Source organism: Nematolebias whitei, chromosome 14 (genome assembly GCF_014905685.2).
Source record: "Nematolebias whitei isolate Nwh7 chromosome 14, NemWhi1, whole genome shotgun sequence".
Taxonomy (NCBI): Eukaryota; Metazoa; Chordata; class Actinopteri; order Cyprinodontiformes; family Rivulidae; genus Nematolebias; species Nematolebias whitei.
The window spans coordinates 7,689,078-7,716,338 of NC_056511.1; the positions used below are offsets into that span (position 1 = coordinate 7,689,078).

The window sequence follows — 27,261 nt, forward strand, 5'->3', positions numbered from 1 at the left end:
AAATCCAAATCAAAAATCCAAGATGGCCACCATAGCTTAAAAGAAAAAAATGACAATAACATTGATTTTTTTTTTTTTTGTTGCCACATTGCACTGAAATTTGGTGCGATAGTAGCTGAGAGCAAAGCCCAACACTTAGTACTGTCAAATCAAAATTTAAAAATGGCCGCAATGTGTCAGTCCCCGTCAAAATTTCTAGTTTTTGAGTACAAATGGCAGCAGCAGCTAGCTGTAGAATGTCCAGCGCAGCCTAGGAACTTCCAGCAGGAATATTGTAATTTTTGTTGTTGTTGGAATAAACGTGTAAGTAAAACAGAGTAATGTAAAATTTACTAACTAATGTTTGCATGAACTACTATAAATTTTTAAAATTTGGACTCGAGTAGTAATGCATAATATAGCTTGATATGTTCACGGTATTTACCGAATACATACCGGGTATGCAGCTAGTACCTACAGTGACTGGGTGGTATCATGAAAGTAACTTCGTCCCTTCTGCTCACAGGGTATGTACCTGGTATACAGTAGTCCCTTGTTTATCACGAGGGATCAGTACCCTGAAGCCCCGCGATAAGTGAAAAAACTGCAAAGTAGTAAGTAGTAGTTTATTTCAGTATTTATACACACACACGTATGTGTATATATATATATATATATACATATATATATATATATATATATACATATATATATATATATATATATATGTATATATATATTTATTTATTTATTAAGATGTGTTAAATCCTTACCACACTCTTGCATTATTCTAAACAATGTTCCTAATCTCTAAATGCTCTAAAAGAGCACAAGCACATTATGAACTCAGCTCTCTGCCACGGCTGCACTCTGGGCTCTTGGCCACGCCCACTCTGCTGCAGAATGGAGATCACAGAGGAGGGAGGAGGAGATGCAGGAGGAAGTTTCTCCTGCAGTGTGGGCTGCACACAGGTGCAGCAGGTGCTAAATAATTTAAAATAATTTATTTTAAATAAAAATTCTATGCCGATCGTGCGGCTCATCCATCAATCAGCCAATTGCACGTCATGTCCAATCTTATTAAAAAAAAAACGCGATAGAGCGAGTCCGCGAAAAACGAACCGCGAAGTAGCGAGGGACTACTGTATATCAGGTACCAGCTATACTGGGCTGTATCATGTTGTGCAACCTGGCGTTATTTTAAGGACATTAGTTATGGCTCCACTGACTAGCTGTTAGCTCATCAGTTCAAACGGCTGTTTAAAGAGCTTTCTACAACAGGTAAGATATTAATTATTCATAACCATTTCCTCAGAACCTCACTTCAAAACGTCTGAACTATCCCTTTAAGGAACAGCTAGCTATATGTCGACTCTGAGAAGGAAACGGAGGCGGCTAAAACTTTTACAGATCTGCGTTGGTCTGATTAAACCAGTCCATGTTAGCTTTGGAGGGTTGGGGGGCATCGGCGCGGGTCCAGTACAACAAACCTGTGTCTCGTTTATGCTGTTTGTACAATGAAGCATTCCATGCATTTCTGTTTTTTATTTTTTACATTTTTATTATTTATTTTTGGAGCGGTCAAACGTTGAGGGGGGAAAAGGAGAGGGACGAAATGGCTTGAGACAAATCACAGTTTACTGGAAAGAGTTGTCGTTATGCAGGAGAGGATCGGCGAGCGCAGACACATTTAGAGAAATGAATAAAGTGGCTGCGTGTGGTTTGACTCTCATACAAAAGCCGACAGCACACCGATAACAAGTGAGAGAGATGAAACGGTGAAAAAAATAAAAATAATAACGGAGGGAGCAACAAAGTTATGCAAATGATCAACACGGAGAGAACAAAAAGAAACGTTCAGAACAAGGCACAGAATTTTCTGCAAATGGTGAAAGTAAATAAAGTTTGAACCAGCAGTTAGGAGGCGGGGGGTGTTGAATGGTGAAGCTCTCTACAATGATTTCTGGCAACGCCTGGCGCACCCCTCCCCTCACCCCCGACACCGCCCCGACTTGCTTTACTGAAAAACTCCAACTTTAAATTTTTAAATCCTGTTTTTTGAGTTTTTTTTTGTTAAACACAGAACATTCCATCTACATCTGCAGACTAGACTAAACGACGTCTTAAAACCAGGACTTTCTTTTAAAAATCCCACCTTGACCTGTCGAACCCTCGATCCTTTCAAATTAAAAGCTCTCTGTCAAACCCCTTGCCCCACATTCCCCGTAAAACCAGCTCCACGTCTCGAGGACGCTGGAGTGAGGGGGTCCCGTTTGGATTAGATGTAGTACTCCTTCTTTTCATCGGAGTTGGTGTGGCCTCCCTCTGCGTTGATGATGGCTGTGTCTGCGTCCGCTGCATCGTCTGCTCCTTTGGCTTCATGCGTGAAGTAGGTACCTGAGGAGGAAGAGGAAGACGATGTCAGGGACGGAGTAATAGCCTGCTGCTTGGATGATGCCAAAGATTAAAATGTGACCCTCCATTCACAGCACCTAATTATGCAAATCCGCCACCGTGCGGCCGTTTACAACCACCCAACACAAGAAAGCTGTAATATTCAGATTATACGTTTTCCCTCAGTAAGATTGGCACGTGAAAATCATGGCTCTGAAACGATCTCGAGTGCAGACAAGAACGTGGCGCTCGCGTTCAAATTAACCTTGTCAAGTTCAGCCAAAGAAAAGGCCACTTCAAACCTAATTTGCGAGATTTATTCACGTTGGACCGCAGCGGAGTTTGGAAACGGTGACAACATCCTAGCATGAGTGAGGCGGGAGAAAGGCCACATGTGAAAAATGACTGAGTAGACAGAAACAAGGTGCTCGGTGGTGCTGTGACAAAACGTAACCTGCAGGTGACCCTGTACATGTTGCTACTCCAGGTGGGAAGCGGAAAAATGTTACATTTGTTTCCCTGGAGCGGGACGAAATGATAAATCTGACATTTTAACTTGGTCCACTGGTTGGTGTCGGTGACTGAAAGCTCAATACTCAGCAGAAAACTTGAAATAAATGCATATATTACATGTGCTGGAAAAGGCTCCAGCTGAGTGTTGAACCTTAGATTCAGGAGGACTGTTCAGGTCATGGAACAGTGGACCAGACTTACCTGTGCAACAATGGTAATGGGATCACAAGTTTTTTGCTCCATTCTACGTGTTTTACGTGCTTTGGACTATGCACCCCCTGGAATTATTTGAAGGGTACTTCTTACAGGGTATCTGGTCCCTGCGTGGCCCAAGTGGGAGCCTTGCTTGCACCCTTGACACAAAGTAAAGCTGTGCAGATTGGACTCTGCCAGGGACGCCCCTGTGGTTCATGAACAACATTTGACCAATGTACAGTTAAGAGGGGGGTGTCTGGTTTGGGACCTCATCTGCAGTAATGAGGGTGTTGCTTCAGTCTGTAGTGAAGAAGGAGAAGCTGAGCTGAAAGACAAAGCTCATGAATCACTGGTCCGTCTACATGCCACCCCTCATCTATGGTCTTCTTGTATGAATCATGACCAAAAGAAGATCTTGGATAGAAGTGGCTGAAACGCGCTCCCTCTGGAAGGTGACTGGACTCAGCCTTAGAGATGGAGTGAGGTGCTCTCTCTCTGGGGGGAGCTCACAGTAGGAAACTCTCTCCTTCAGGCTGTAGGTCCCGCTCCTTTCAGAACAAGATCAGCCACATGGAGTCTCCTTTTCTATTTTTCTCTGTTTCCTGTATCGTCAGTTGTGAAATGGAGTGTCTTCATATCATCCTCTCACTTCTCACACCGCCCGGGCAGCAGCATGCACCACCTACGGAGAACGTCCTAGCACATCCTTGCAATAGAGATAGTAAATCCTTGAAATTTAAATGTGGCTGATTTTGCTCACCGGACGCCCTTCCTGACATCACCACAGTTGTCGACGGTGGGTCTAGTCGCATTTGCCTAAAAAGGCATAACGAGCTCCGTCTGCCCTGGTTTGAAATCAAAGCTTTCCTTCTCATAGGCAGCCTGCCAACCAAGGCTCACGAGCGCTGTCTACCAGGGTGAACTGGTCTATAGCGCCAGTGGTTCGCTTTTGCCCCTTCAGTGGTTAGCGTTACCCATGGAACACCACTGGGAGGCCCACTGCTGGAATTATGGAGCAGAGCCTGCATAGCAGGAGGGCTTTTCCAGACATTTTATACCTTTTATACCTTCACTACTAAGGAGCCGCTGCAAGACCCATTGTTCCACACTGTTTTGCTGCATCAAAACGAGTCAGCTGATGTGATTGAACCAACCGATTAGAAATTCCACCAAGGAGTCTACATTGAGGCACGCCTCAATAGGAAGAAAGAAGAGACAGAACTAGCTGTTATATACCCCTGCTAGCCTGAGAACTCCGTAGGATCCTCCAAGAATGAGGTAGAACATGTCACTGGAAAAGATGGGTGTCTCTTCTGAACCTGTGGTCACTGTGACCCAATCTAAAACAAGATACAAGGGGCTTCGGTATCTGGAGACGTTCCAGGCATCTTCTACTGAAAGGAGACACCGGTAAATGTCTAGAAGGATTAGGGTTCCTTTATATCTGGGAACCCCTTGGGATCCTGGATAGAGTTGTAGGGAGAGGGCTGTCTGGGTTTCACTTCTGAGCCTGTTGGCCCTGTGACCCGACCACAGATATACAGCAGGAAATGGATGGAAAGATCAAGATTAGCTAAATATTTGGTTAATATGGTATAATGTCAGCCGTGTTTCATATTTTCTTCATTTAAACTCAGAAGTTACAAATGTTTTGTGCAAAGCTACAGCTTACATGAAGTGCTTGGACAGAAATTAGAGGGGAAACTAACTTAACACAACCCTGAAATAAGTAAAACCATTTTTTGAACCTTTATTTTGCCTCATTTATCAGTTTCTTTTCCTAAAGTGCTGCAATGTACGTAATTCTATTTCCTCACGCTTGAGAAACATGAAAGTGTGAAATTCTTTATAGATTGTAATTATTCTGCTGTGATGAGGGCAGCACACAAGACTCATACGATTCATCAGCACTGCTAGAAGAATGTAATTTTACTCATCATTGGTAACCCGGAGCCTTAATAGCTGTCTTTTCATCGTTTGGCTCACATTTATCTAATGATGTAAAAATAAGTTCTTACAGAAACAAAGTGCAGCAGCACATAAGGCTGCTGAAGATATCGCTTTAGAGGACAGCGGTGACCTTCTGCAGCCTTAAAAAGAGATTATACAGTATTTCAAAATCATATAACGTACTGTGCAAAGTAAAGTACTTTGTCCTGATGCATGCTCAAAGTACTTTGTGTTTTTGCACGTCTCTGTTAGCAAAATATCATACCACTGGATAAACTACAAATAAAATTGCAAAATGCAATTGCAGGATGCTCAAACACAACTGGATAATTCAAGATGGATGTTGCAGCCAACTGATTTAAACAGAAAATAGCTGTAACTCAGCTAATTTTACAGAGAGCTAAAACTGTTGTGTTAGTAGCTGAGAATCATTCACATCACATACTGTGATTTTCTGACATCTTCAGATTGCCTGATGTACATGCTTATTATTTTTTCAAGGTTTGTTTGATCAAAACTTACATATCTGTAATTTTTTTCAACATAAGATGCTGCACTGAAGGCAGCGGTGGACACGCATTTCTTCAATGAGTTTTCAAAAACTTCCAAAAATAATTTTTAGTCACGTTCTTGATCATTTTCACAGGAGTGTTGGTCATTTAGGAATCATTCGGGTATGAAAAAAGTCTGAAACAAGAAGTGAACCAATGTTTTTCCAAAACAGAAAACTTTGTAATTAAACCCTCTTAAAGCACTTTGTTACCAACAGCTTTTCACAAAATCCATTAGCTCGATTTGTTTACTTTAATTTATAATAACACCAAAGATAACAGTTTGACAGACAAAAAATATAATTTTATCTCCAACAAGGGGATTTCCAATAAACTATTATTTAAAATGTGAAGGATGATACAACTGTAGTGAACTAGGCCATTCTACACAACTTTCATGCTAACTGGATTTTTATTCCCTGTTTCTTAAGGCTCTTTCACAAGATGCTTCAGTCCAGGACTGAGGTGTGTTCTGGCCGCCTCGATGTGACCTGAAGGGGCCGAGGCGGCGAGGAAAGTTGATGCCAGCCCACCTCTGTGGCGCCGAGCGAGGTAGTAAATGGCCGACATGTAAAAACAGAAGCCATGGTGCAGTGGCGCACAACGACTCGCTGGCAGGATTAAACAACAGACAGATTTATATCCGAGGGAATAGAGTTGCATTTGGGCCTAAAAAAATCAGACGCGGCCCCAGCCCGTAGCAATGTTTTCCAAACCCGACTCGATCGTTTAACTGTAATTACAGGCCCGAATTAGAAAAAAAAAATCTTTAATTAGGCTTTTACTGCTTTTGTAAGCAAATCACTTTGACGTGATATTTTCGAAATGTATTTCAAATAAAGGAAGATATAGGAGTTCTTGTTTATTAACAAGTCACCAAATGGATATTAACATACAAAACAAATAGACTAAAAAATCAACTGTGAAGATAGGCTATTATACAGATGAACAAAAATATATTCAGAGCAAAATTATTTTGAAAAATATAGAGCAAAGCTATTTGAATTGAACGCACTGTTCGCTTCGGCTTTTGTAGATGCTGCTACTTCCTTCACCGCAGATGACAGCAGGTGTGGAGACGCGCACGACCGGTGATCAGCTGATCCATCTGAAGCTTAACTGGACTTTTTTTTTTTTTACCTCTTTCAACTGGCTGGTCAGACTTGCCTCCTCCTCTACAATTAGATTAAAACATATAATTCATAAAACCATATCAGAAGTCTGAGACTGACCCGGCCCACCCATCAAACACATTATTTTGGCTCGGGTTAGAAATCTCAGCTCTACAAGGGAATATCGATGATGACACACTGCAACTTCGTAGATTAAAACAAATAGTTAACCACAAAATGAACGTTGAAATGAGAGAATTCACCACAACTGACACGAGGGAGACGTTGGACACGTTTAGTGGATTGTGCTCCACTTCAACCCAGCTGAGTTCTGTTCCACGCCTCTTTTACTACTCTGCCCGCTTCATTTCTGAAAAGTCATTTACGTGCAGGATGTGGGCGTTTTATCTCAGATTTTTCAATGGAAGCCTAAAGGCGGACTGGTCTGTGCGGCCATTTTGCCGAACTTTTGTTTTCTTGAAAAAGACTTTAAAGCCTTTTTTTTTTAGAAAGCAACTGCTGTAGCACTTCTCTTTTTGTCCTCTCTCTACATTCCACTTTAATACACAGAAGTGCATGTATCCAGCCAAAACAGCAAAGCCCAAACAAAAACTTTGAAAGATCCTCAAAGCCTGTTGATTAGTAGTAGTTTAAAACTTTTTGCACATTATAACCAACGTACATTATATTATTAAAACGATATAACCAGGGAACAAACTGTAGACCTTGAATTAAAGTTTTATTTCCTCGTCTTCTACCTTTGTGTCTTGCAAAGTAGCGTCCCAGGACGATGAGCAGGCAGAGCATGGCGAAGACGACCACGGCCACCACGCCTCCGATGACCGCATGGTCCACCGTTCTGGGCGCTCCTTCTCCAGCTCGTGAATCTGTAAGCAAAGAAGAAAAAGAAAATCAATGTGGGGAAGAGAACTGTTAAAACTGCCTGTCACATAGTGGGAATAGCAATCAGCCACCAAACCCCTATGGGGATGTCTGACAGCGGCATGTGATAGAGATGTAGATTACACCTAATGCAGGAGGCTTGCAGCGCCTAAAATCCGCTGCTTTAACAACACGGAGACACGAACGTCTCAGTCTCCCTGCTGCCTGGAGCCCATCACAGACCTCGGTAAAGTCAGACTCAAACTGAAAATAAACTTTAGATGTCTTTACTTTCTCTTCCTAAATTTTTGAGGGGAAAAAAAAAAAAGACACTTGCATGCAAAGCTGTACAGAGATTATTTTTCATCTTTAGAAAAAATAACGTGAAGAAGTTCAAGTTGACTTGATAACCCCACATTTTTGCTACTTTTAGCTGCGACTAGGCCTGTCGCCATAAACAATAAATCAATTAATCTCATGATGAATGAAAATTATCGACCTCATTGTCATTTACCAGCTTTATCGTTTTTACGTATCTCTCCCTCTTTCTACTGAAGACACTGGATGACAAGGTGCTCTTCACGGACGCCTCCCTTTCTCTTTAAAATCTGTTTTAACCGTCCAAAGTCGTGTTTTTGGATCACAGCTAAGCTGAGAAGCTAAGCTATGAGCTAAGCTAACAGGCCGACCTCGGGAATTAACCTCCGTCTTCTCGAGCTCCAAAATTCACGGTTGAAACCCGTGCCTTCGTGTAAAAAGTTGTTTTTCTCTGCAAGAAGAAGCTGAGAACTTAAAGTTTACTGATTTTTTTAATTAAAAGCTTTGTGTGACAAATGCTATGCTAAAGAGCTCAAATCAATATAAAATAAAAATAATCATGTCATCAGATACCACTGAAGATTTTCATGAAAAGGGGGTTGTTTGTTTTAATAAAACATTAAAATCTGTTATGCCCTCAGAAAAACATCAGACCAGTTTTGTGTTGTATATGGCATGAGACTCTAAATAATAATAAATAAATAAAAATTTAAAAAGTTTTTATTTGGCTTTTTCAGTAACTAAACTTTAAAACACACTGGCATCAGGTCACTCATTGCCAGAGGAAGTTTTATGATTGTGGCCGTTTATCACCAAAATAAAACAACTCTGAAAAATGAACAATAAACTGCGGGAAACTTTCTTTAAATTCAATATCTGCCTTATTTTTTCCAAAAATCCATAAACAGCACAAACATTTAAAAAAAAATGAAGCAAGAACTCGTAGGATTGATGTTTTTCTAATTTCGTAACCTCCTGCGGTGGCTAACTGCGCTAAAATGACAACGCTGGCAGGAAACTTCCTGAAAGAGAAAATAAATAATTCAGACAGTAAATGTTTTTCAGCATGAACTCAAAACTCATTTTAGACAACTACCAACCAAACTGGGTTTTTGTTTTAAGATCGTTTTTTTAAAGCTTCTGCTTTGTGTGAATTGAGGTTTTCTTTTTCCCGCCAAAACGTGGGGCTGAAGCCCGAGCAGCTGCTGCGATAATGGAATAATAATAAAAAAAATCACATAACTGATTATTAATGGTAAATGGATTATACTTATGTAGCTCCTTTCTATCTTATCAAGATTCTCAAAGTACTTCACAACACAATCTGTGCCCTCATTTACCCATTCACACAGCACTCTACTAGATCTATACAGAGACTAATCAGAGCTTCATCACATTCATACACTGATGGGACACACATCAGAGACAATGAGGGGTTCAGTGTCTTGCCCAGGGACACTTCAGCATGTGACTGCTGGTGGAATCGAACCCCCAACTCTTGCATTGTAGGACGACTGCTCTAACCACTCAAAAAATTCATATAACTGATTATTAATGGAGTGAAACCTTAAACACCGGAGTTCAAAGTTTGACTTAGCTAATGCCAAGTCTGTTGAAAATCTTGGATTTAATAAGTTGTGATCGGGGTAAGGGATCCATGACAACACTAACTACTGTACTGTATATTTTGGACTATAAGGCGCACTTAAAATCCTTTAATTTTCTCAAATATTGACAGCGAGCCTTATAACCCGGTGCACCTTACGTATGAAAACAGACCCGTTCATTGATAATGCGCCTTATAGTCCAAAAAATACGGTATATGTTCATTCACGGAGCTGGTTGGTTCTTTTAAGGGACGCTTGCACCAACAACCTGTTTTGTGTCAAAGTGACACAGAGACGACAATTTTCATATTTGGCGTTAGCCAAGATGTTCTTAGAAATCCTGAGTTTCTTCTGCATCTTATAGAAAATACAGACCATAGAAAGATTTTCATGCTTTTATCCTATTTGTGTACTTTGTGGGGGAAGTGGTGGCGCAGAGGTTAGAAAAAGTGGGCCTGTGATCGGAAGGTTGCCTGTTCAATTTCCAAAACCGACACCATTAAAATGTGGGTGGGAAAGGTGAGATACCCACACCTGCCTCCACCCTCATTTGTCCCACTCTGGGCCCTTGAGCAAGGCCCTTAACCCCCACTATCTGCTCCCCCAGGCACCCTAGACGGCAGCTCTCTGCTCCACACAGAGGGCCGTGGTAGCTCGGTGGTCTTTGTGTCAGTTACTTCGCTGTAGCGACCCCTGAAGAAGAGAGCAGCCGAAAGAAAAGAAAATATATATTTACTTCCAATTTATCCCCAAAAAGAAGACTTGATGTTAATTTTTATTTTGTTTTTTTTAAATCGGGACAACAAACAGCCTCTACATCCATTAGCTTCGGTAACAGAGGAGTATTTTACTGCTCCTGGGGGTGGAAAAAGAGAAGAGGCAAACACTGATTAACAAATAACAGAAACAGAGAGAAACATCATCGGCTTCCACCCACCCACGCACTCGAGCTGCAGGACCGTGGGGAGGAGCGGGAAGGGGTCGTTCTGTTCTACCTGTCAAACTCAACAAAACATTACCTGAGAGATCTAATTGGTTATTTTGACTTCAGATTTTCTTTTTTAGTGCTGGGCAGATTCAATTAAACTGAGCAGGAATCCTTCTGACATCCAATTCACTTCTTGTCAGGCGGCAAAGAGTTGTGCTTTAACACACTTTCCTATTACGATGTTAATGTGGACTTTGGCTTTGGGGGAGGTGGTGGGATTGTGTGTGTGTGTGTTGGGTGGCCGGGGTGGTTTAAAAAAAAAAAAAAAAAGGGCAGGTGCGGGGGATTGTTGACTGTCTGCATCAAACTATCATGGGTTAAATTAATTCCAGGAGGACGGGAATGGGAAGACTTTAAAGTTAACACACACACACACAAGTCTTTGTGTGTTTCATGTCGCTTCATTTAATAATAAGGTGAGAATTTACAACCAGAATCAAGATGAACTCAACCTGCCTTTGCTTTAAGGACACACCGGTTGAACATGAAACATCTGGCCTGTAGGTGGCACCAGAGAGAAACTTTTATTGGGGACTGCCTAGAACGGCAGCCCCCTATTATTATCCACCTGAAAAGAGTCTTGCTGTTCTATCAACTTTAATGTGTCTCGAACCGCAAGGTGTACCCCCATAAATGTTACATCAGAACGACCGGCTCGGCACCGTGATGTGTGCCGTTACTTTTAACGGCATTTTGAGTTACCACGGCGACGTAATTTTTAAACAAAGACGCCATTTTCCTCATTGAAAAACACTGAACGAACTCTTCACAGCCTCTAACTACCATAGTGAGGTCACATGACCTAGACTGTAGCGGTCTCTGAACAAAACACTGATTATTAACTTTTGGAGCCATCTTGGTTCAAGATGGCTGCCACAGCTACCTCAGAAAACTCAAAATTGACTAAAATGCAGCCATTCTTTGAGATGTTGAGCTGAAATTTGGTAAGGTCATGTCTGAGAGCGAGCTGTTACACATTCCTAACGCAAATTAAAAATCCACCTTAGCTAAAAGGGAAAAATACAATAAATGCCATTTTTAAAGATATTGAGTTGAAATTTGATGTGGTGGTATCTGACAGCGATGAGACACCTTCAGAGACACATTCTGGATTCACATCTAAAAATTCAAGAAGGCTACCAAAGCTAATTTCTTGTGGATATAATTCAGAGGTTTTTAGAGCTACTCAGCTGAAATTTAGTGTATTAGTAGCTGAGAACAATCCCTAAAATACTTCGATTGTAAAATCAAAAATCCAAGATGTCCACCTGGGCTAAAAAGGAAAAATACTACAAATCAGCCATTTTTACAGATATTAAGCTGAAATTTGGTATACTTTCACTCAATATGGCCACCAAAGCTAGATTTAAAAATTCAAATCTCACATAAAGGGATTGACACTCCTCTCTACTGTGTCTTTATAATGAGCTAGAACTGTCTGAATATTGTCACTTCCTGAAAACATTTTCTTCACATCAACATTGAAGCAAATTGCATCTTCAGGAAGTATCACTTATGTCACAGAGTCAAATACAGCCGAGTCTTATTAATTCACACCGGGAGTCAATCTTCAAACTGTCATCGTTTGAACAGCCAAATAATTAAAAAAAGGGCATATTAATTTAATTCACAGGTATTTACTTGGCTTAAAATCTGCTGCTACTTGGATCAAAATAATTATTTTATACAAATGATTATAAAAAGTAGATTTAAGCTGAACAAATGGAAAATCCAAAAATAATGTGGATGGTTTAAGAAGGAAACTTGGAAAAAGTTTTGTTAAAGAAACCATGATGGTTGTTGATGAAGCCAAATTGAAACATTTAATTATTATTTTTGTTTCTACAGCTTTTTTGGTAAAAAAAACAATCTCACGATGAAACGTGTAAAATAGGAAACTAAATGTTTAAAAGGTCATTTTTATAATTATCTTAGCCAACTGTGCTAATTCTGTTTTTTGATTTTATCTTATAGAGTTATTACACTTTAAAACTAAAGGCCTAATATTCCATAAAGGAACACACATCACCAACCACCCTTCCTTCTAGAGCAGGGGTCTGCAACCTGTGGCTCTGGAGCCAAATGTGGCCCTTTGGTTCCTCTGCAGAGGCTCTTTTAAAAGTTAACCAAAATGAATAAACCACTGCTAGTTTTAACAGTTTCATGTAATTTCTTGTGCACATTTGTGAATACTAGTACTAATACAAGGAGTAAAACATACTTTTAACTTTATGCTTTGTTTCTTTAAAGTAGGATACTTAAAATAAATAAAAAAAATACTAGATCTGCGTATTTTTGTTTAAATTATTTTTAAAAAATGGGTAAAAACTATAAAAATAAATTCTTCTTTACAATAATCTGGTCTTTTCTTTTGTCTTAAAATGTAAAACTATCAACAAGTGTTAAAAATCAGATCATTTTAGTTTTATTATGTCACTCCTACTGGCCTGAAAAGCCTCCGGTCCACGGGCCACCAGTTGATAATCACAGGTGGAGCAGGTTTTTCTGGCTCCAGACATTTTAATTTAGCAAACAAAGGGGCAGAAATGGCTCTTTGGATCATCAAGGTTGCAGATCCCTGTTCTAGAGTTTTACACAAATTCATGTTGATCAACGATGGATTTGCAGCCATTTTGGTCAATCCTTGAAAATAACTATCATCCAAAAAACCCCCCAAAAAACTGATGAAATGACACCAGATGTCTTGCTCAGAGTATGTGTTGTGTATGACTCTCAGCTACTACCACATCACATTTTAGCCCAGTCTGTAGAATTTTAGCAGTTTTTAAATACCGTATTTTCCTGAGTATAAGTCGCATCAATCAAACAAAGCCTCATGAAGAGGAAAAAACCATACATGAGTCTATTCAGAGTTTAAATCTTATTTATCAGGCGTCACTGCTGATCCATCACGTTTATTTAACGGTCAAAGCAGCTTTATTTCACCTGGGCGGCACCATCCATCCATCCATCCATCCATCCATCCATCCATCCATCCATCCATCGCGGCCGGAGCCACTAGCTCTCCAGCGTTCCTCCACCTGCACCAGCCGAGTGAAGCGAGCGCGCATGGGAGGACTCGCTGTTGCAGTTCTTAGCAATTGAACGCGTCCGTCAAAAATTATGTTATGAATATGGAAAAAAAAAACCAAGTGTATAAGTTGCAAGACTGACAAATCTATGCATAAAACTGTGACTTACTGTATATGCTAGAAAATACAGTGGCTTGCCTCCAAATGTTAATCACTTAACGGTACATGCAATGATTGTTTTCTGAATGTTTCATTAAGCTTTGTCCAGTGCTTAATAACATATTTTGCTAACAGACAGCGTTAAAACAGATTGGAGAAGACGAGTCGGTGATCAGATTTTGAGTGGGAAAGGCGAATCTCTCACACCTGCCTCCACCCTCCATACACAGTGGCCCCACTGTGGGCCCTTGAGCACCATCCTTAACCCCCCCGCTGCTCCCCGGGCGCCCTGGATGGCAGCCCTCTGCTCCACACAGAAGGCTGTGGTAGCTCGGTGGTTGTGAGGAGTAGTGAAATGGTGAAAAGCTTTGATCTCGGCGGTAAGCAATAACTCAGATTAGAATAAACGCATTTCATTATAAGAAACAATTGCTAATTTTTTATTAAGCACATGTTTCGCTTCGTGTCCAGCTGATAGCAACAGTTTGTATTTTGTATTTGAAGCGTGGGAAAGTCAGATAAAAGTTGTTTGCTTTCGCCCGACAAAACCGCTCGGGCTTATCTCAGAACTGTCACACAGCTCCGTCTCACTTTGAAATGTGCTTAAAACATAAATGATTAATCGGGAGCGAGCTTCAAACCAGGTGTCCACGGGGCTAAACAAAGCACACAGCAGTCAATCAAGAGCGGTCATTTCAGCAGGAAGTGAAACGGGAGCGTTTAGTATCTCATTTTCATAGGACATGTTGACAGAGGCTTGATTCCTGACAGGAGAGATCTCCTAATTGGATCTCCTAATCTGCTAATTAAGCATTAGTGATTTCACTGGTGCGCCCATACTGCCTGTAGATAGAGGGGCAATCAGGAATACAGAAGCACAATGTGGGTGGGGTGTCATAAGAGCACACTGGCTTGTCAAGATCCCCTTCCAATGCCAACAACACTCGCAGTTAGAGAGTGAGAGTGAATGTAATTAAAGTCCCAGCGAACCTGTTCACTGAACCCATTTAAAAACGTCAGTTAAACCTTTTGCCTCTCGGGTGGCGCACTACGCTGCTTACATGCAGAGCGTCTCTGATACAAGGTTGTTTCAACGTGTCAGAATGGGCTTTTGTTTTGCTAAAAGACTGAAATGAAATTTATTTAACATATATTTAAAAAAACAAAAAACAAATAATAAACATTTACTGTGATAAGATGCAACGCTGACAGCTCTGCTGACATTTGTTTAAGAAGCTGAAACTGGACTGGTTAATCTAACAAGTACACCAATGTCGCCTGTCGCTGAGGGATTTGTATAATGAATGTTTGTAGTTTTCGACATGAGTGTTTTTCTAGACTTGAACAGGGAATGCACGTAAACATTATTGTTTTTTCGTGGGTGCACTATTGATAAGAGAGGTAGTTTTTTTGCTTGTCCAAGGTGGTGCAGAGTAGAGTTGCATTCAGGCTCAAAAAATCCAACCCGACCCCAGCCTGTAGCCATCATTTCTGAACCCCACCCCACCCGACCCAACAAATAAACAGTAATTACAGGTCTGAACCTGAAACCCTCCCCCGACAGTTTTAATTTAGCTTTGACTGCTTATAGTTATTAACGGTCGGTGGACGCGTGGCTGAGTAAAAGGGGCAGAAGATCGGAGCTGAGGGGGTGTTTGTCCTTTCATGGCCGTCAAAGTGCATTGAATCCCTGCTTCTGCCTGCATTCTGCATTATTCAGACATGGACCGTGCTCTGACATGTCGGATATTTTGGGATCTCACCTGTTTGGGTCGTCGGCAGCGCGCGTCTGCTAACACAGCTGCTGAATGTCCATTTGGGCTTGGTGGATCGATGCCTGGCAGTACAGTCTCATCTGAAGCTTAACTGAACTTTTTTTAACCTCTTTCAAAGCCGATCAACGCGCGGTCAAATGGCCGCATGCGGCTGGTGAAGGTATGGTAAGCCATGTTGCCATATTCATTCAACCTTTATTTATACAGGTTAATCCCACTGAGCATTGGGTACTCGTTTACAAGAGACCTGATTTCTTTAACAAATAACATATAATTGGATTGTTAGCTGCGCACGTCCGCTGACGCAATCAAAAGCCCGACACCGACCCGGCCCGCACATTAGGCACATTGTTATGACCCAGCCCTAATCCGGGTTGGGCCGGGCTAAAGATGACAGTTCTAGTACAGAGTGACGGGTCCTGGAGAGAGAAGGGAGCAATTTTATCCACGACCAGGTGCAATGACTGAGCCAAGGGGTGGCCACTGCCAGTGATCATACTGGCCACCCCAGTTATTTGAGGAAACTATACTTTTAGGCGGGCACAGGTGGCGCAGTTAGTAGAGCTGCCACCTCTCAGTGAGAAAGTCACCGGATCAAATCTCGGTTTGGGGGCCTCCCTGGGTGGAGTCAGCATGTTCTCTCCGTGCATGCATGGGTTTTCTCCAGTTTCCTCCCATAGACCAAAAACTTGCATGTTAGGATGATTGGTAACTCTAAATTGTCTCTAGATGTGAGTGAGAGAGTGAATGGCTGTTTGTCTATACGTGTCCCTGTCTTGGACTGGAGACATGTCCAGGGTGTCCCCCACTTCTCACAGTGATGGCTGGATATGGGCACCAGTTACCCCTGTGACACAAAAAAGAAGAAGCGGATAAAATATAATGGATGGATGGATACTTTAAGGCAACATAAAATCTAGGAAGCATTTCCTCAAGTGATTGAGGCAGTTGGTTTACATAAATATATGGTGGTGGCCATCTTGGATTTTAACATGGCAACCCAAGTTTTGATAGCGACCTTTCTTACACCTAGATGTATCCACACGCCGAAACAGAAGTCGGTACCTTACTTATTTTTCAAGTTATCATGCTCACGACCTACTCAAACAGACGGACGAATGGGGAGAGGGTATTTCCAATCCCCCTCTTCGCTCAGCAACTGGGGACAAAAAGCAGAACACTAGCTAGAAAAGCAAAATGCTAGCTTAAAGCCATAAGTTGCAAACTGCTAGATAAAAGCTAAACTCCTTTATGTTTCTGAATTCTTTAATCCTTTTTATAAACAAATCTACATCTTCGTGCTCCACTGTTCATACTTTGTTTTTAGAAAAGTACATCTCTCAGCTCATTGGACAGCAGGAAAAGAAAAAACAGAAGCGTTAAACAACACAAAAAGGTCATAGAAGTTTAATTTTAAATAATGAAAACCCATGTCAAATATCATGAATCCAGCACCTGTTTCTTGGCCTCATCAGCCTGTCCTCACATTCTGGAACGTGTTCATTATTCATCGTTTTGATATGTGCTACAACTGTACAACCCAAAGAACTTGCTAGGAGCAAAATAAGATATATTGTGATGTTCAAAGAGTATTCCAGCACGTATTGCACTTCAACTGAGTCGGGCCGCTCGTTGTCCAGATCGCAGAAGACGGTATTAAAAATACAACTGTCAGAATCAATGCAGCAGAAACAGAAATATCCTGACTTTCCCCTCTTAGAAGGAGCCTAAACCCAAAAAAAGAAGAATGTGTACAGCTCAAAATTTGTAATATAAAATAAATCATACTGTCAGAATCTTTAACGGCTGATAGTGGAACACAATTTATTTAACAGTATCCCAGCAGCCACGAGTCTTTCATTAAAACAGTGGGATGGAAGGATTATGTTGTCAAGCAGTGAGAAAGAATAATGATCCACTCGTTTCTTTAAATCAGCTGCGGGTTGATGTGAGGCGAGGATTAAAGGTGTGGAAACAAGAACAACCGCAAACAAAACTAAAGTGTCATTTAGTCTGAATAATAAAATAGTTGGGTAAAACAAGTTGTGGCGCCTAAATTAAACCTTGCACTTTACTGTCTGAGCCTCGGTAGACTCTGAAAATGCAAATGTATAAAATGTCAAAAAGTTACTGCTTAAGTTATGTACTTCTCAAGTTCCAAGTAAAATAAACCGGATGGTGTTTAATTCATTTCACTTTGTTTACAGATCTAATTCACAATTATAGTCATCTTCGAGTACCAGGTCCAATTCAATTTGTCTGTGCTTTTATTTATTGCCGTAATTTCTGGACTAATGAGCGCACCTAAGCTGTGCACCTAAGCTGTGCCCAATTAATTTTGTTGTTGTTGTTGTGTTCTGTTGTAGGATTGTTATTGCATAGAAAGGGCACTAGAGGGCGGTCTAAGACTGTATGTTGAAAAAGATGCTGTACAGAATGACAGAGATGAAAACAAAAGTAAGGAAGTAAAGAAGGAGAACTAAAGCTGATCCACGTGTCTGCTTATTTTTACTTTGATCCAATCTTGCAACCCACAACAATTTTGTACATATATAGGCCACACTTGTCTATAAGCTGCGGTATCGACGTTGTAACATGAGATAATTACACAGAAAGATTTTTAAAAACTTTTAATTAAATACATACTGGTAACATTCACAAATACGTACAGTAAATGTTTTGTTTTTTCTGAACAGTGCCTGTAATATAGCTGGTTAAAAAAAATTAAATACAGTAGCCTACCAGGAAGTCAATGATCGGTATCTTCACCTGATGTCGGGGGGGGGGGGGGGGGACTCGTACAACAAAACACTACGACCTGTTCGGTAATTTCCTTGGTCAGATTTGTTTCAACCTTTATTTATACAGGTAGTCTCACTGAGTCACGGGGAACCACCCCCCAAGAGAGATGTGTATTGGGCAGCTCTGTGAGCACCTGGGTGTGACAAGGCTAAATATTTTGGCGGCATGAAGCTCGTTAGCCCGTTAAATAAAAATCCATAAAATAGCCGCAGCATTGTATAAGCCGCGGGGGTTCAAAGCACGTGAAAAAAGTAGCGGCTTATCGTCCAGAAATTAAGGTAATTTATTTACGTGCAATCCGTAAACACATTTTTTTTTCTGAAAAAAAAAAAAAAAAAGACTAAAAATCCTTGTACTTTTAAAGAATTGTCAAATATTTTTTTCAAATGCTTTCACAACTTCGCAGTAGCTTTACTACACTTGTGTTTCTGAAGGGGAAATGGGCCACATTACACTGAAGAAACAAAATGTAAGCTCATATTTATCATATAAAATAATGTATTCCTCTCAGTAATGTTTTTTTTTTCACTACTAATAAACTTTAGATATTTAGCACACACTTACTCTGCTTTTACAACTGGAAGCCTCTGAAAAAAAAAAAAATCTACCGAGGCGAAGTTCAACTCCCCCCCAGCAGAGGGACATCTTCCCCGGTCAGAGTCGCTGCGGAGCCCCACCTTTCATCTCTTACAACAAAATAATTTAATTTAGCTGTAAAGAGCAAAAACTCACTAGTTATGTGCACAAAGGAACATTTAGTATTAAAAAATGTCCGACACGGATGAAGAATCAGACTTTCTGCGGCTGACTGCCATCGGTTTATTGGAAGGCCGGTTGCGATTACCGGGTGTAGCGCGCACCTGCAGCTCGAAAACAGCTTTATTATAAATTATTCTATCAAGGACAGAGTTGAAAAAATATTTACAATAATAATAAAAAAAATAAATCTTCATGTTTGACGACCAGGAGATACGAGTAAGTTTGACCAAAAACAAGGCCTCATTTTGGGCTACCTATTCTGAAGGACCCGGTGTCCTGAAGGGTCTTCACAAAACTCTGGACTGAAATAAAAAGAAGGTCATCAAAAAATAATTTGGGGCGAACTAATGGGGGAAAATAACTTTTGTTATTATTTATTAATTTTTTCAAAAATGGTTGTCAAATGAATATTCTGCGATTTTTTTTTTTTTTTAACTGATGTGTTTTTTTTTAAACAAAAGACTCAAGAGTTAAAATAAAATAAAATCATTTAAATTTAATATTTTTTATTTTAGGCTGAGATAGCGCAGACTATTTTTTGTGTGGAAAAAATATAAAAAAAGTAGTATTTTTAAGCGATTAAACAAGTTGGTCAATTTTCCCCCAAAGAACATGAATGGTCATAAAGTTAAAGGACGATAAAAGGGTTATGTGTGACAAGAAAGTAACTGCACCGTACGTCCAGTCCAACTAATGTATCACATTTCAATTCAATAGAGTTCAAACGTTCAGTCCAATTTAGTGCAGCTCACCTCAATATAAATCAAACTCAAAAACTATTGAATCACATTTAAATGTACTTACATATTGTGTCCCATTCATTTCAGACCAGACAGTTATAGTGTATTTGTAACAGCCCTAGACCAATTAGTGAAATCTAATACCTATTTAAACAAACAAACATCCGATCACTACCAATTTGCACACTTTCATACTTTTTCCTTTGTATCGCTTTTGCACAGTAGTTGGAAAGTTTCTCCATTATTACTGAAGCTGTTTGAGAAGCCTGGGATCTCTGGGAACACAGCAGCAAAGAAGCGTTAAAAAAAACAAAGACGCCCAAAGCAGAGTTCATAAAAATTAAAGTGGCACCATCAAAAACGTTACAGCTCCTTTGTGTTGGTGGAGACGTCTAAAGGGTTGGTTGATACATAGACTATGCTCCTGAAAGTCATCAACTTTTTATAAAGTGGCACAACACGGCCAGTCTAAAGCGATGCTCTGGCTTTTAATAATACAGCTCTGTTGTCGAGCTGGTGATGCAACTCATGTTCGACTTCAAGAATCTTTATTATCCCCAAGGGGCAATTTGTTCACAGTCAGTAGGCACACAAAACTTCCATACTAGACAAGACATTGAGACATTAAAATAACAGAAATCATCATTGTTCGTTGAGAAGTCTGATAACTACAGAGATTAATGAGTTTAGTCTGTTCATCCTACATCTGGGCAGCAGATACCTGCGTCCAGAGGGAAGCAACCTGAACTCACCATGGAGTGGATGATCAGGATCTGCCAGAATCAGCCTGGCCTTGTGACCTCGCCTTGTATAGGTCAGTGAAGAACTGTAGGGCTATGCCAGCAGTTATGTTGCACATCCCGACAATCCCCGAATACTCTACGTCTTACCGATGTGAGTTACACGAGTGATAGCAGTGAGAAGTGGTCAAACAAAACGTGCAAAACACTCATTTATAACAGAGCTGAGGTCATCCAAAACCAACTTAAATTGACAAAATGCAAACCAGTCACTGAGAAGCACCTTGACCAAAGGATGTAGGATCATGGTAGATGGTTGGATAGCCTCAAAAATAACTCTCGTGTTGCCAAAAGAGGAACAGAAGACAATAATGCAGATGTTCTCAAATTCAACACATGAGCATGACGCCCCAATATTCAAAGAAATGTCGCATAACATTTTCAATGTTAGACCCAAAAGTCTGAAACTGGCTGCAGGTGATTTTCATCCTTTTCTATTATTTTTTCTTTTGCAAGATTTAAAATAGAAAAACCTTTGTCCGATAAAACCTGGAAACATTATTTTAAAGTCAAACGCTGCACTAAAGTTCAGCTTCCAGGTATTATCCTGACAAAACTTTATTGTAAATAAATAAGACAAAGGCAGAATACTAAGAAACTGCATTTAATTAATAATTCACATCTTTTTCTTTTGGAGCGAGTTGTAATTAAAAGCTAAATTTAGGCGCTGTGTCCTTAAAATGACATTTCATTAGTGTTCAATTAGAAAACCCACTTTTCTTGCACAAACATCTGCAAACGCTTTTAAAATAAAAAGCTCCAGCACTGCTGGAAAATAAAAAGTCATGAATCTGGTTAAGAGATTGAACTACATCTAATTGACAGCAGGTGGAAAGGTGCATGGGTAAATGAAATCACACTCACTAAGGTGCCACGTTTTCTTTGGTGCTATTTTTCCTGTAATATAAGCCTCTGTGAGTGAAATGAATCCCATTTTTGGTGTCAAACAATAATGTTACAAGTAAGACAGCAACTCACGAGGTAGAAAGTGAGCCAACAGTACATTATCTCCTTGGAAACCTTGCCCCTTTTTTTTTTTATCTGACAGGGGCCATTCATCATTTATCTAATCATGGCAAGTCCTCATCCAAAATGTAATATAATTATGGGCTATAACGGTTCTCAGGATATTAAGCTGTATCTGGGCCACGGCTAGCTCAATAAACACCTTCTAATAATGGCTTTTAGTGGTCTCCGGAGTGACTTATCCTAACATACGAAAGACTCTCGATGGCTCCCAAGGCCAAATGAGTGCTGCTTGTTGCGGAGATGCACATCAGTTCTGTTAATGGGGACAATGTTTAGGGAAAAAAAAGCATCCCGGTGGAGCTTCTCTCCGTCCTCCAGACAACACTTTCTTCTCTCATGATTATCCACAACCTCTTCTCTCCTCCCACCCCTGCTGTCACCGAGCTGCCTCCAGTCGTTTCAACAACGGCTGAAAAAAAACCTCCTCGGCCAGGGTTGTCAATGGGTGGCCTGATTTGTGGGAGTGCGTATCTTCAAATTCAAACTGGTTTGACTGACACAAATAAGGTCAAAACAGTCACTAAAGGGGTGTTTCTTACAAACAAAGGCCATGACATAAAATTAAAGGCCAAGAATTTGAACAAAAACACGTTCCATGCCCGTGTTTTAGACCAAGATCATTTTTAGTTGACGAACAACATCTCTAGTTATATATCAAATTTTCCATCTACGTTTATGTGCAATATCTTGCAATTTTTTTCCGTGATATGTTGGTCCTTGAAATATGTTTTGTGAAAGACTTTCAGGTACTACCACAATATGTACAATTCACCGAGGTATGACCCTTTATGTGTTGGATAATGTTAATTACCTGTGGCAGCCATCTTCAGTTGGATCAAACCCATTAGTTCATGAACGTAGGTGAACATCCAGTGATGCTTTTCTGGGAATTTCTTTAAAGCCTATCCAGTGGTTCATGAGATATTTTGCTTACAGACAAACAGAGTTGACTCCAACAGGTAATGCTAAGATTTTAGGCAAGGATACATGATGTGTTGTGCTCCAAGGATGCGTTTGGGATAAAGCTCGGCTACTACCCAACAAAATTTTAGCTCAATTTCTCTAGCACTCGCTGTGTATAGCCAATTGTGTCCTGGTTTTCTAAGGTCAGTTGGCTTTGGTGGCCATCTTGAATTGGGCTGACTTCAAAAGTTAATTAGTTGCACATGTACATCAAATAATTGTTTTCTGAGTTTCTTTTCAAATTAATTTAGTTGTTTATGAAACGTTTTGCTTAAGGTACAAAAAACCCCAAAAAACCCACATGCACATGGGCAAAAACAATATCGCTCTACGTTTGCCATTGGTGGCGAGCGATAAACTACAGAGATTAAACGCATCTGTGTTACAGGAAACTAAAGAGTTAAAACTTCTAAAGGACAAAGTCACAGTGAGAGTGACTCTAAAAGTCGAGTGCCTCTTTCCCTGGCTTATTGATGACAACAACAGAGACTCGGTGTATCCTTGTGTTGGGCGACAGAACTGTATCAAAGAAATGACATCAGGGGCTTTGTGTAGATCTGTGAACGCAGCAGATGCAGCCCTGGGTGAAGGAACCGTGCCAAAGAAACTAGCTAATCCTAGAAACGGGAGCCAAGACAATGGCTGCATTTCCATACTAAGAGTAAACAGGCCGCGGGTCGTTCTCTGGTCAAGGTCGAACGTGAACCATTTATGGCTTCATTCACCAACCACACGAACCGTATTACCACAAAGACAACTAAAATACCACAGCATTTCTGATTATACTTCACATTCTTAGCATTCTGCTGCTGAACTGTTTTCCTTACACCACACAGGGGACAGCATGGCATGATGGAGTGAAGCAGCAAATCCCCGTTTATAATACGTTTTCTGCTCCGTCACCTCTCAGCTCTCTGTCTGGTTACGTTTATGTGACTAACAAGACATTTTCACACAGCTTTGAACAAAATATGAACCCCCCCCCCCCCCCAAAAAAAAAAAAAAAACCTAAACAAAAATAATAACATGTTTATATGGAAATGTGTTTATTAACAAATGGAAACAAAATCTAGAATCAGGCCTGGGGGCACAGTTGGTAGAGCTGCCACCTCTCAGCAAGAACGTTGCTGGATCATATCCTGGCCTGGAGCCTTTCTGGGTGGAGTTTGCATGTTCATTTAGTGCATTTGTGGGTTTTCTTCAAGTACTCTGGTGTCCTCCCACAGACCAAAAACATGCGTGTTAAGCTGATTGGAAGCTCTAAATTGTCCCTAGGTATGAGTGAGTGTATGGTTGTTTGTCTCGTTTGTCTCTTACATGTCCATGAGATGGACTGGAGACCTGTCCAGGGTGTCCCTTGCCTCTTGCACAGCGATTGCTGGACATGGGCACCAGTGACCCGGAAAGGAAAAAGGATGGATGGACGGAAGCCCCTAAGTTAGTCTAAATATTTTTTCTGGAAAATTCGATTAGTTTTTCAAATGGCGTCGAAACAAACCGGTGAGAAGTTGGATAGATTACCTGCGAGGTGTGTTCTCAGATTTAAGAACTGTTATGAGTGCACCTTACACAGTGTATAGTCCTCATGAAAGCAAAGTTGAAGCTTTTATATACAGGGTTCTTAACATTTCATGAAAACAAAATTCCACGGGTTTTCCATGATTTTTCCATGAGTAAATCCTGAGATTACAGGAAATACAGTCACAAAAAACACATCTTAGGTGGAGAGCAAAGGATACCCACATACCACAATCATTCCTGTTAATTGTACAACATCGGGTATTAAAACGCCACCATAGCCAATCAGTAAGTATACATGTACTGTGTACACTGCAGAAGCAGAACATGGACTCACTGATACTAGAATACGTGCAGTAATACATGTACGCATAAAATCTCAGAAAATGATCTTTAAATCAGCAGCTCAGTGTTCAGATTTCTTGTTTCCCTGATTTTTAAAAAAGTTTTTCTTGAATTCCCTCAGTTTTCCCTGAAAAGTTATTTTCCATGTTTTCCCTGATTTCCAGAGTCACTGGGAACGCTGATATGCTCTTTCTTGCAATATATATAACCTATACATAAGTATAGCATTTAATGTATGAAATGTTGTGGTGCTATCTCTGTGAGGACACTAACAAACAAAACCTGCAGCGATAACACAATCCTTTAGCAAGGCTGAGTGCCTTTAATCCAAGTCTGACCACAAAGCAAATTCAGACCAGATTACATGCATGGATGGTGTAAAAAAAAAAAAAAAGAAGAAAATATGCTTTTTTATGATCCTGACAAATAAAGCAGATGTTTTTAGGTAACATCAGACATGTGAAGCTACATATTTATACAAATAATCAGAATTTACTACTATCCTTTGACAAATCTGTGTTTGACACATTTTAAAAATAGCCAACTTTTAAATTAGGGAGTTAAAAACACACACGAGTGACCAAAACCTTTAAAAGGATCTCATCAGCAGGAACTAAAAGCCCAAAGTGGGAAAGGAAAGGAGCTTCAAATATTAACAATCCATTTCAATTTCCTCTCCAATCCTTTTTTAACCTTTCTGAATAATAAATAATATTTAATTTTAGGAACTGACCCATATTACTGCTAAAAAAAAAAAAAAAAAATCAAGGAGTTCTCCAGTAAAAATCATAGACCTAAGTCTTCCTTCCCTGCTTTGTGTCCACTTTGACTTCTGTCCTTAATAGACCATTTTTAGTGCAGCTGTTCTTTGCACTTGTGACACATGAAGACTCATATTAATGCTCTACTTTGGTGGTAGATTTCCCAAAAAGGATAAATAAAAGACAACTCTGCACCATCCCCACGCAGAGGGACACCAGACTGCAAGTTGCCATTAGCTCCTGCCAATAACTCGAGCTTTGCATCAGGATTTCATGTCATGTTAACGGTATCGAAGCTCAGGTCTGAGCATTTTCTGCTCAAATGAACACATTTTATTTCAATTCTGTGTAATCTGGTAGGATTTTAGACAAAGACTCCACACTTCTCAGCCAACACAATGATCTTTCCGGTAAAAAAAAACCCAACTAACGAGAGACAATTTCCGCAGCTGAAAGTTGACAGCTGAAGATTTCTGCATGTTGCTCTTGGCTTTTCTAACGAGGCTAATATTATTTGTGCCGTAATAACTGTCGGTGTGTCAGCCCAAAATATTTCAAGCAGCAAACGTTCTTGTCAGCTAAACTTTATTCTTTGTAATAAAATGACACAATAATCCGCTAATCTTACAATTTACCAAGGTTTATCTGTTAAACAGCTCCGTTCTTAACTATTAGCACAGAGCTAAACCACCTCTGTGCCTAAAGCAAGACGTTTTTCTGTCTAATGTGACTGCGGTGCGTTTAAGTATAATGTGACTGTGCTCGAGTGTCTGACCACTGAGATCCTGGAACTAGCAGGAAACACGGCTCATGACAGCGGAAGGACAGGATCGTCCCTCAGCACCTAAAGTTGGACGTCCGCATCGACGAGGAGCTTGGCAGTCTGCTGGGAGGAGTGGCCATCGCACTGGGAGGAGTTCTGCCCTGCATTTGGGCGGTCCTACAGCCCGGGGGAACCGGGAGACCAGCCGAGTCTGGGTGGACGGATCGGACGGCATCTGCAGCCAATTTCTTAGGATCCACTGTGGGATGGACCTTTACAAGAGATCCTTCCTGTCTACAGCCATCAGCATCTATAACATCTCTTAATGAAATGAGGACAACGAGTTACAACAACAAATCATTTCCATTTGGGATTAATAAAGTATTTTTGAATTATAAACATCTACGCTTCGAATCAGAATCAGAATCAGCTGTATTATCATTGTATCGAAGTACAGTGAGATGATGTTTGTACAATAGTCTGAAAGATGGGCGTGGCCCCTTATTCTTTAGATAGAAAAAGGTGAAAGGCCATGAGGAGAAGATAGTGGTATTACAAAAAATATTTCTTCACACCATGTCCTTATCAGGATAAACACATTTATAGACACATTAAATATGCATTTGATGACAAGACGGTGAGAACTGTCCTCTTTCCTCTATTTCATAAAAATGAATGATCTCTACTTCCTACTACAAAACCCAACCGGATGGTTGACCCAAAGCAATTTTCATAGCTGAAGAGGTGATATTTTTCCTTTTTGAAATAAAAATGTACTATCTTTAGTAACTGTAGCTAAAGTATACCATGATAATTTTTATCATTACTAGTTTCCAGTATAAACAAGCAGTGCACCGATATCACTAAAAGATTTGAAAAGTGAATGTTTGTAGTTTTCTTGTGTGAACTGAACAGGGAATGCAAATAAACTTTAATGTTTTTAGTGTAAGATATTCAAGTGGGTAAGAGCTACACTGTGTATAAGAACAGAGGTAGGTTTTTTGTTGTCGTTTTGTTTTCTGGTCCGAGGTTGAGCAGAGCAAATTTATCCATCACCAGGTGCAAAGGTGGAGCCAGGGGGTGGCCAAGACCACCATTAATATTCGGCCACCCCAATCATTTGAGGAAACTACACTTTTAAGCATTATAAAAACTAGGAAACCTAGTTTCCTTAAGTGATATGGGTGGCAAAGGGCATGAGAAATGTTCCTATTGAGAATTGGGTTGCCATGTCAAAATCCAAGATGGTCACCACCATATATATATATATATATATATATACCAATATAAATATATATATATATATATATATATATATATATATAT

At 40.2% G+C, this 27,261-nt stretch overlaps 1 protein-coding gene across 1 annotated transcript in view; it reads right to left on the reverse strand.

Annotated features, from left to right (window-relative positions):
• Window positions 1-1,999: 1,999 nt before the first annotated feature.
• Window positions 2,000-27,261, reverse strand: part of cadm1a (cell adhesion molecule 1a) — a 586,018-nt gene continuing 560,756 nt past the window's right edge. Inside the window, exons 10-11 of the mRNA XM_037687810.1 lie at window positions 7,453-7,581; window positions 2,000-2,376 (exon numbers count right to left, since the gene is read on the reverse strand). Of these exons, the coding sequence (XP_037543738.1) occupies window positions 2,258-2,376; window positions 7,453-7,581 (248 nt within the window). The 3' untranslated portion in view covers window positions 2,000-2,257. The remainder of the gene's footprint in view (window positions 2,377-7,452; window positions 7,582-27,261) is intronic.